Genomic DNA, 11,455 nt, shown 5'->3' on the forward strand with positions numbered 1-11,455 from the left:
GTAGAATGTATTTTGCAGTAGTTTAACCTATTTTTGCCTTGAATTCGAATGAAGTGAAATTTTGTTGCATTAGTTTTGGTTTGGGTTTTGGCCTCTGAGAAAGATTCTTTTTTTTTTTAATAATTTGTGTACCTTCTCTGAACTTTGTTTATATAGTGAAAATGACTTGTTAGGTTGTGATTTCAAGAAAAGTTTGTAGATTATGCTTTTGACTTTTGTTAATTCTGTGAACTTTGTTAATTTTCAGAATTAAAGAATTAGGGTTTAGGGTTTGGCAGTATATTTTTTTACATTTGTTAAGTAGTTTCCAAAATCTGAATTCTGTTTATTTTGTGAATTTTTAATGGGTTTGATTATTTCAATTTGACTTGTACAGGATGGAAATGGTTGCGGATTTTTTCTATGGAATGATCAAAGTGCCAGGAGAAGGGAATGTGAGCACGAAGACATAACCAACATGCTAGTTTCTTTGAATAGTGAGATAGTAGGTGTACGAAACTTAATTGTAAATGAGTGTAGTGAAATGAAAAAGGAAAACAAACTACTAAGGACAAAGTGTGTTGTTCTTATTATTGTAATTGTTGGGCTTGTAGGAAATATGTTGTTTTGAGAAGGTAATGCATTGTTGTTTTTCATGATAAATGAATGGCGAAAAGAGCAGCAAACCATACTCACTAAACTGTTTGAAGGGTTGGTGTTTTTTAGATGGTAATGTATTGGTGTTTTGTATGATATTGAATGGTGAAATGAGCAGCAAACCATACTAATTAAAATGTTTGAAGGCATGGTATTTTTTACATGTGTGAAATTGAATTGCTCCTCAATGCTGCAGTTATAAGCAAATGACAAAACACTGCCATATTGCCAATGTTAATGATAATGGTGTGCTGCTCATTTCAATTGACAAAAGCATACTGCCATGCTGTCAAATAATACATTAACATACACAATTTGGGTGTGCCAAAATAAAGTGTAAACTGCCTTACTGCAAAAAATGACATTAACATACACAATTTGGGTTGTGCCAAAATAGAATCTAAACTGCCATACGGCCAAAAATGACATTAACATACACAATTTGAGCTAGCCAAAATAAAGTCTAAACTGGCAACAACACAGTATGTAACCAATATACACTGCCAGTGAACAAAATATACATTGCCTTCAATCTTCATCTTCTAAAGTGGTTCCATTGAGTCCATTCAATCTGTGCAAGCTACACAAGTGAAGGAAGCATTGTCAATTACTCATAAACTACAAACATCAATGAATTAATTACATAAGCATTGTATTCAATTTATTACCTGATGTTCCAACAAAGCTTTCTTGAGACAAGTCTGTCACTCTTCCACTTCCTTTACCTCTTCCTCTACCTCTTCCCCTCCCCCTAGCAGCAGTAGATGTTTTTCCTCTACCTCTTCCTGTAATAGCAGATTCTCCTTGTTGGCTTGATAGTGTAGGACAAAATCGTTTGTTATGCCCCTTTCCTTTGCATAGATGACATGTCATAATCCTTCCCTTTCTAGACAACTTGTTAACCTCATCACTCATTTTTTTCTTGTTCTTTTCAGTTTCTTCAAGCTTTCTTTTCTTCTTTGGCCTGCCAGTCATTTTCCTTGGTACAGGTGCATGTAGCTCTTCACCCTCAGTCCTTGGCCAAAAAATCTCCCCATTCAGTAGTTGGATTACATAGTCATATGTCTTCAGATAAAGATCTTTGCTATAGCATTCATGTATATAGTCTTCAGGTTGATGTCCTTTATGAAATATGGCACAAATGCCATGACGACATGGAATCCCAGTCAACTGCCAAAGCCTGTAAGAACAAGTCATCAATTGCAAGTTTACCTTGAATTGAAATTTGCCCTTCTTAATTTCATATCCATCAACTCCATTGAATACCATTTCCCAACCTACACTACCAAGTATGCTCTCATTCAATTTCTTCATGACCAATGAGCCATACTTCCCTGTCCAATTTTCAGCCCATGCTTTTTTGTTTGCCACCCTCTTCATTGTTGCAACCCTTATATCCTCAAGTAGTGGAATTATGAACTTTGACCTTGCATTCAATAAGGTTTTGTTGAAAGCCTCATTCAAGTTGTTATCTACCATGTCACACTTCACATCTTCCTTGAAGTAAGCCTTGCACCACAACTACATGGGATATTTGTCAAGATCAACACGGGCACCAACATCTATTTTCTCTAAAGCCTTCAAATTTTCAGCAAGTTGTGCTTCATTTGGGGTCTTTGCAATCTGCCAGAAATGACATTTTAGTACCTTCCCTCTATGGCTCTTACTCCAATTGGCATGCACATGCCTAACACAGTTTCTGTGGTGAACCCTAGGGAATAGACTTTGAATGACATTGGCTAATCCCTATAGTTGATATGCCACAAGAAAATAGAATCAGAAATGCTAAAAGAAATCAGAATTAGAAATGCTAAATAAAGCCTCAATCAGAAATGCTAACAGAAATCAACAATGAAAACAGTTCCAAAGAAATCAACAATGCTAAAAGAAATCAGAATCAGAAATGCTAACAGAAATCAGCAATGAAAACAGTTCCGCAAATGCTAAAAGAAATCAGAATCAGAAATGCTAAAAGAAATCAGAATCATAATCAGAAATGCACCTTTTGTTGATCACTCATTAGGGTCCATTCACTGCTGTTTGAAATGCCCAAATCTGCCTTAAGAAGCTCCAAAAACCATCTCTATGAAGAGTTATTTTCAATTTCAACTACAGCCCAAGCAATTGGGTACATCTGGTTATTCCCATCCCTTCCAACAGCTGTGAGGATTTCACCCTTCAACTTGCCCTTCAAGAAGCATCCATCAAGCCCATTAAACTTCCTACACCCTGCTAAGAAACCCATCTTCATTGCTTGAAAGCACACATAAATCCTCTCAAACACCAAGGGTGATGTAGGAACAGTTCTTGTTGTTTTAATCTTCACAGTGGAACCTGGATTTGAATTTAGACACTCTTGAGCATAATCTCTTAGCTTCTTGAACTGACTCTCATACCCAATGTCCAACTTCTTAAGAATCCCCGTTATTGCCCTTCTACACATACTCACTGTGACATTAATGGACAACTCATCTTTTATAGCCCTACTCAACTCTGAATAACCAATGGTAAGGTTTTGCCTCACCTTCTCTTCAAACTTCCATTCTAACTACTTCTGACTAACAATCCCTAAAGTGAATTGAGTGTTACATCTATGCTTCAACATAATTGACTTTACTTGAAAACACCTCGTTCTTTCTTCCCAACCTGCACTAACATGAAATGCACATCCCTTCCCAAGACATTCTACCCTAACATACTTTAACCCATTTTTTTTCCAGAATAAGTCCCTCTTAGTGTGTAAAGCATAACTAATCATACCAAGCTTAAATTGCACGTTATCATCAAAATACATGCCTAATTCTACAAATGGGGGATCAGATTTTGGATTATACTTAGGGTATTTATCATTGTATTTTGACTGGACTTCATTCCCTTCTTCATTCTGCAATTCTTCTTCAACTGTAGGGGGATTTTCAGAATTATAATACTCAGAATCTTGGGCATCTTCAACAGTTTCTTCACCCTCTGTTGCTCTTCTTTTTCTCCTATCACCCTCAGTTCCCTGCCCAGTGTTTTTGTCACTTGCACTCTCACTTTTAGCTTCTATGTCACTGCCAATTTCAGTATTTCCCCATTCTTCACTGCCAATTTCAGCATCTGACTCAAAGTCATTAACCCCATGCTCAGCCCCTAATTCTGCCTCAACATCAACCTCATTCTCAACCTCATGTTGTTGAACTTCACCCCCTTCAGGCCCAGGTAAACATAAACCAACCACTTCAGCTTCATCTACTCCATGTTCAACATAAATCTCACACTTTTTATGCTGACGAGCAATTTGAGCTAAGTGTAAACTACTTTCATCATTGTGTAATAGTTTTAAATCTTTAAACAGCTCAGAGATCAACTTGTAAGTAAGTGAGGCTATTTTGCCATACCTTTGGTCTGTTATATATTTTACTAGATGGGGATAACATATTAAGTCCGGATCTACTGTCACTACCTCAGTCTCACCATTTAAATATTCAAACCTAAGGCTACGCACAAAGTTACCACCATGGTGAATTATTAATTCCACAGTTTCATCCATCCTGACAAAAAAAAAAAAAGCATATTCAATGCACATTTTACCCATAAAAAGAAGCAATCCCCACAGTTTATGACTTTATACACAACTAGTTATGCAGGACCACAATTTTTAAAGCAACATGGCAGGACCCACTGTGAAAAGCATTAACATAAACTCTCAGCAGGACCACAACACAGTACTTCAACATTATATGCATATATTAATCACAGTAGGACCACATTAAAGCAATAGCATATACCCTACCACACATTCACAGTAGGACCACTTTACAGCAATAGCATATGCCCTACCACACATTCACTATATCTACTACACAACACAGGGTACTGTCTGTCAAGTATACCTTCCACTAAGTGCGAAAAAGGAACAACACCTTCCATTAAGCGTGAAAAAGCAACAAGTGCGAAAAAGAAAGATGAAAAATATTCTCATTAAAGCAACAAGACATAGACAGTATGATTATAATGTACTGACAATAAGTAATCGATTTTTCCTTAGAAAATTTCACTAAGTTAAAGGGGGTAAGTAGACATACCTGTAGTTCTTCGTCTGGAGAATTGGGTGAAATCTTTGCCGTCTTTGTTTGGGGAAGAAGTCGTCACCGTCGTTGTCTTCACAATTTTGGGGGAGAATTTAATTTTGTCTTCGTCCACAGAGAACTAATTTTGTGGGGAATTGATTTGGGGAAATTACGCGAACGGGTTTGTGTTTGGGTTTGGGGAAATTACGCAAACGCGAACGGGTTTGTTGTCGCCGTCTTTGTCTTTCACTTAGGGTTTGGGTTTAGGGGAAATTACGCGAACGGTCAAAACTAAAAACTAAAATAATCTTTTTTAAAAAAAATCATACATGGAAAATACATAATTATGAAAATAGTCCACATCAGCTACTACCGGTGCCTTGTCATTTGTGGAACTGGGAAACGGGCTAAATAATCTAGGCGAAAAAGAAAATTCAGTTTGTGCATCGTTATGTAGATTATAAATGATTATGGTGCAGGATGAACAATCGGGTATGGTTGAGGGTGCCAAATGGCACTTTAGCCAATTATTTTCTAAAAGTTTTATTTAAAATTAATATTTTAAATAGTAATGAATGTTTTTAAAATATTAATATAAAACTACAATAATATAAAAGACACTATTAATTCTAAAATATTATCAATACACATTAAGTTCAAGTAATAATACATTATCAATTTAATACATAATAATAGTCAATTCAAGCCTAAAAAAATAATGTAATAGTCTTCAAAAACAACAATCCACATGGAAATCAATTGGTTTGAGATGGAGGTGATGATCAAGTACCTGCTCTCTCCCATCATTAGCATCAAGTCGTTGTTGCATAAGGAGAATAGTAGCATTCAAACTCTAAATTTCATCTTGTACATTTATAGAAATAGCATTGTTGGGTGGTCGAGATGTTAGGGTCATATTGCCAGAAGTGTTATCACTAGTTGGACCATTAACAACAGAACAACCATATGAACCAAGTCCATAAATTCTTCTTTTCTTGTCATGTCCACCAACCACATCATAGTATAATTGATTATCATCCACTTGTTCCCCATTTTCTGTCAACATCTCTCATATATTGCGATGGAACTTGTTCCTAAAATATGTAAGAAATTTAATACAAAATATATGTGAAGTTATATATATTTTTAAAAATAAAAATAAACTAAACGTACATGAATTTGTTTGGCCTTTTCAACTATGAATGTTTTCTCATTGTGTTGTTTGGTATGTGTATGCTTGAACAATTCATAATATGATGGATAATGACCCAATTGCAAATTGACCCTTCCAGTTTAGCCTTGTTTTTCACATATTTTTTTCAACTCATAGAGCAATCAAAAGTAAAAAAAAAAAAAAAAATTATTCAAATATTAGATACCATTGTATCTAACAACTATTAGTATTTTAAAAAATAAGTAACTATAGAAGTTACCTCTCAAACCCATACATCCAACGATATTGAACATGACCAGCAATCCTAACCTCATATGGCAAATGTATTGGCAGATGCTCCATTGAGTCAAAAATCCCGGAACAAATATGCTCTCTAATTTACAGAAAGAGTTAATTACCGATTTGGTCCCTCGACTATTGGGATTTCACCACTTTGGTCCTCGACAATTTTTTTTCCCCAATTAAGTCCTCGACTTTAAAAAAATTAACCAATTTGGTCCTCCGTTTATTTTGGTGTTAAACAACAATTAAATCAGGACCAAATTGGTGAAATCTCAATAGTTAAGGGACCATTTCGGTAATTAATTTTGACTGAAATGGTCCCTTGACTATAGTGAAATTACCAATTTGGTCCCGATTTAACGGATATCAAATGGTAAAATCAACGGGAGGACCAAATTGGTTAATTTTTTCAAAGTCGAAGACTTAATTGGGCAAGAAAAATTGTCGAGGACCAAAGTGGTGAAATCCCAATAGTCGAGGGACCAAATCAGTAATTAACTCTTTACAGAAAATTATTGAGATTTCATCCTCTAATCTTGTCATTTCTTCAACTTTAATGACTCTTGCAGTTAAGCTTTTAAAGAAAATGCTTAACTCAGTTATTGCTTCCCAAACCTTGGTTGGCAACATCTCTCAAAATGCAATTGGCATCAACCTTTGCATGAAAGCATGGCAACCATGAATTTTCATTCCAAATAGCATGTATTTGCTCATATCTACACACCTTCCCATATTTGACGCATAACCATCCGAGAATTTTATATTTTTCACCTATTCACATAATACTTGTTTATGCTTATTGTCTAATGAATAACAGGCTTTTGGCTATTTACCTGTAGCAAGGTTTTTTTTTCTAACTCTTTTATGTTACAAAAGAGTTTCAAATCTTCTCTTGCTTTCGCATTGTCTTTTGTTTTACCCTGAATGTTCATTACTGTATTAAAAACATTTTTCTCGATGTGCATGACATAAAAATTATGTCGAATGAGATTTGATTTACAATAAGGTAAATCTAGGGCTGTTAACGAACCGAACATAAACGAACAGGGGTTGTTCGTGTTCGTTTGTTAAGAATTTTATAGTGTTCGTGTTCGGGATCGTTTGTTAAGGATTTTGAAAATGCTGTTCGAGATCGTTTGTTAATCGTTTGTTAGTGTTCGTTAATGTTCGCGAACACGTTCGTGAACTTGTTCGTTAAGATTAACGAACACGTTCGCGAACATATTTGTTCGTGAACACATTCGTTAACCTTAACAAACATGTTCGCGAACACGTTCGTTAACCTTAACAAACACGTTCGCGAACGTGTTTGTTAACCATTAAAATAAACAACATAACTATAAAAATAACAAAAACAAGATAAAGAAAATACAAACAAACTGTTTGTTATCCTTACAAGTTACAAGCCAAAAACATTAAAATGTAACTGATTTTGCATGGAACATCCAAAAAAGCTTCTTCAACTCCAAGTCATTCTAGTGATATAGTCTTCACATCTTCAGTACACTACATTAAATGATACATATGTATATATTGTTATATTAAATATTATTATTGAAGATAAAATGAGATATATTAAATATAAGAATTGAAAATACTTACTTTTACTTTCCTTTTCAGATTGTATAAGTTACGCAACCAATCACTTCCACAAAGTAGCATCTGAACAGTATTTGTCCTTATAGATGCCCGATATGTGTCAATAACTCTACCACCAGCACTAAATGTTGACTCTGAAGCAACCGTAGTAATTGGAATTGATAAGATTTCACATGCCATCTTTGATAACACTCTAAACTTTAGATTGTTTGACTTCCACCAATCCAATGCATTAAATTTGGTAGAATCCCCTTCACAAATAAACACACCATCCTGTAAATAAGTATCTAGTTCAGACTTCACATTTTGGACAGTTTCAACATTCCTCACAAACTTCTCAAACTTTGATCTCCCTGTTTCAACAACTAGCCCCTTCCCTTTCCATGTAGTAGTAGCAACACAATTTTCAGAAGTATCCATTGCCTGAAAATCATTTTCCTTTGAAGTTGCTGCATATTTATCCAAATATATCTTGTATAACTCATACAAAGAATCATGAACAATAGCAATTTGTCTAGTAGCTTCATACTCAGAATAAATGACTGGAAAAGAAAATTCAATAAATGTCATTTTATTCCTAGGATCTAAAACAGCAGCAATAGAAAGCAATAGATTGCTACTACCCCAATATTTGTCAAACTTCTGCTGCATTCTTTGGGCCATGTTTTTCATCCAAGGTTCTACACTTACAGACTTTTGACATAAGATTTCTTTGATGTTATATAGTTCAAGAAGGAACAAATTTGATGTTGGATATTCAGAACCTATATTTAAAAAAAATAGTTAAATTATATAACACTTATATATGATAGTAATAATATAAATAAATTTAATTGTATAGCAATGTACCTGAGATAATTTGTGTAACTTCATTGAAATGCACCAATAAAGAGCATATCTCCTCAACTCTTTGCCAATCATCATCAGAAGGCAAGCAATTATAATTCGGATCTCGAAGTTGATATCGGGGGAATACTTGCTTAAAATCCAAAGCACAGGACAACATAACAAATGTTGCATTCCACCTAGTGCAGCAATCTAAAATCAACTTCTTGCTAGGCACTTGAAGCTGTTTGCAAATCTCATTAAAACTATGCAATCGTTGAGGTGAGGCACTAATGTACTTGACACTATCTCTCACATTTTCAATGATAGACTTAATCTCAGAAAGACCATCTTGCACAAGAATGTTCAATATGTGTGCACAACAACGAATATGAAATAACTTACCATCAAGTGGCAAATTTGTATGGAAAGAAAGAGAGTCATGTAACAACCTCACAGCTGAATCATTATATGAGGCATTATCCACCGTGATTGTCCACACTTTCTCTTCAATACTCCATTCTTGCAAGCATTTGTATATTGCATCACAAACACATGTACCAGTATGTGGAGGAAGAACTTCAACAAAGTTCAAAACTCTTTTCTGCAACTTACTATCCAAGTCTACAAAATGAGCAGTTATCACCATGTATTGGATGTTCTGGTTTGATGTCCATATGTCAGTTGTGATGCTAATTTTGTCAACTAATTTCAACAATCCTTGTACTCGTTTCTTCTCTATCTCATAAGTTGACCAACAATCTTTTGTGGTTGTTGTTCGACTAATTCGCTCATAATATGGACTTGCAGTTTGCATGACTATGTTGAAGAGGTCATACTCAACAAAGGAAAATGGCAATTCATGAACCATGATCATGTGAGATATAACTTCCCTTATCCTCGCTTGATCATACTTCCAACTTTGAACACCATTAACACTTTCTGATTTTTGTGTTGATGGAAGTACACAAATGTTCCTTTGCCCAGATAGATTTATCTTGCGTTTTATGCAACAATCTAAATGTCTTTTGTATTGTGTGGTTGTCCCATCCTTTTGCTTTTTCAATTTGTAGTTGCAGTGATTGCATTGCACTCTTTCCTCACCATTCTCAAGTTTGACCAATGTCATTTCCTGCCAAATAATTGAAGATTTTTTCCTTTGCTTTTTTTTATATGGTTCACAGTCCCCTTCCACTTCTTCAACTTCCTTAGTAACATCATTTCCAGCATCACATTCTAACCCAATTAGGTCTACATTTGCTTCATTTCCTTCTGCCATATCTATTGGTAAGTCTGAAGAACCAACACTTGGACTTGAATATTGATCAACTGTGTTGTAACTTGCATAAGACATTGCTATTATACATAATACAAACAAGTAATTAAAAATATATACAATATTCACACTATAATTAAAAAAAATAAATAAGATTATATAAAATTAATAAGATTATTGAATACTACCACATTGACACAGTACAATATGTTACATTGTTCTTCTTCATCTTGTCCAAATGTCCAAAAAGCTTAACAAGAAAATTCAAAGAACAAATAAACACACAAATACAATGTCAAAGTGGCATACTAGCATCAACCATAATTACTAATTAATATAAAATAAAGCTAAACTCAAATAGTAAAAATAAAACAAAAATAAAGAATACCATAAGAAATTATTGTTGGTGACTTTCTGGGTTATTGCTTGCTGCCTGAGATTCTGTTATTAATGATAATACATATAAATTAATAAATTAAGGAAGTAATGAAGAGCAAATTAATGAAGTGTAAATGTGTGATATGTTATATCATATATGCGAATGTATNATCACATTCTAACCCAATTAGGTCTACATTTGCTTCATTTCCTTCTGCCATATCTATTGGTAAGTCTGAAGAACCAACACTTGGACTTGAATATTGATCAACTGTGTTGTAACTTGCATAAGACATTGCTATTATACATAATACAAACAAGTAATTAAAAATATATACAATATTCACACTATAATTAAAAAAAATAAATAAGATTATATAAAATTAATAAGATTATTGAATACTACCACATTGACACAGTACAATATGTTACATTGTTCTTCTTCATCTTGTCCAAATGTCCAAAAAGCTTAACAAGAAAATTCAAAGAACAAATAAACACACAAATACAATGTCAAAGTGGCATACTAGCATCAACCATAATTACTAATTAATATAAAATAAAGCTAAACTCAAATAGTAAAAATAAAACAAAAATAAAGAATACCATAAGAAATTATTGTTGGTGACTTTCTGGGTTATTGCTTGCTGCCTGAGATTCTGTTATTAATGATAATACATATAAATTAATAAATTAAGGAAGTAATGAAGAGCAAATTAATGAAGTGTAAATGTGTGATATGTTATATCATATATGCGAATGTATNTATATATATATATATATATATATATATATATATATATATATATATGTTCGCGAACATTACTTAACGAACATAAACGAGCTTGTTCACGAACAACACTAACGAACACAAACGAGCTTGTTCACGATCTCTTAGCAAACGAGCTCCCAACTGTTCAAGCTCTGTTCGTTTATTAACCGAGCTCAAAATTTTGTTTGTTAATGTTCGTTTAGCTTAATAAACGAACATAAACGAACGCTTACCGAACACGAACACGAGTAGTTTGTCGAAAGCTCTGTTCGCTAACACCCCTAGGTAAATCCCAAAAAATACTTCACTTTCTCCATCAACAATTATATATGACTACATGATTTGTTCACCTCTTCTACATTAGCATCACGAAATTGCAAGAGTATAAATTTAATTTATACTTGTAAATCGTTCGCTTCCACTTCACAAATTGAGAAGAAATTGAATTGGTCAAAGTCTCG

The 11,455-nt window shown here is 33.9% G+C and overlaps 1 protein-coding gene across 1 annotated transcript; it reads right to left on the bottom strand.

Moving 5' to 3' along the window:
• Positions 1-7,864: 7,864 nt before the first annotated feature.
• LOC116020156 (zinc finger BED domain-containing protein RICESLEEPER 2-like) lies at positions 7,865-9,922 on the bottom strand. Its single transcript, XM_031260639.1, has 3 exons — positions 8,593-9,922; positions 7,943-8,507; positions 7,865-7,877 (listed from the first exon to the last, which is right to left on the bottom strand). Exons 1-3 carry the CDS (start codon positions 9,920-9,922, stop codon positions 7,865-7,867), a joined length of 1,908 nt encoding a protein of 635 aa, XP_031116499.1.
• Between the last annotated feature and the right edge of the window lie 1,533 nt (positions 9,923-11,455).

The sequence above is a fragment of the Ipomoea triloba genome, chromosome 5 (assembly GCF_003576645.1).
Source record: "Ipomoea triloba cultivar NCNSP0323 chromosome 5, ASM357664v1".
In the NCBI taxonomy this organism is placed as follows: Eukaryota; Viridiplantae; Streptophyta; class Magnoliopsida; order Solanales; family Convolvulaceae; genus Ipomoea; species Ipomoea triloba.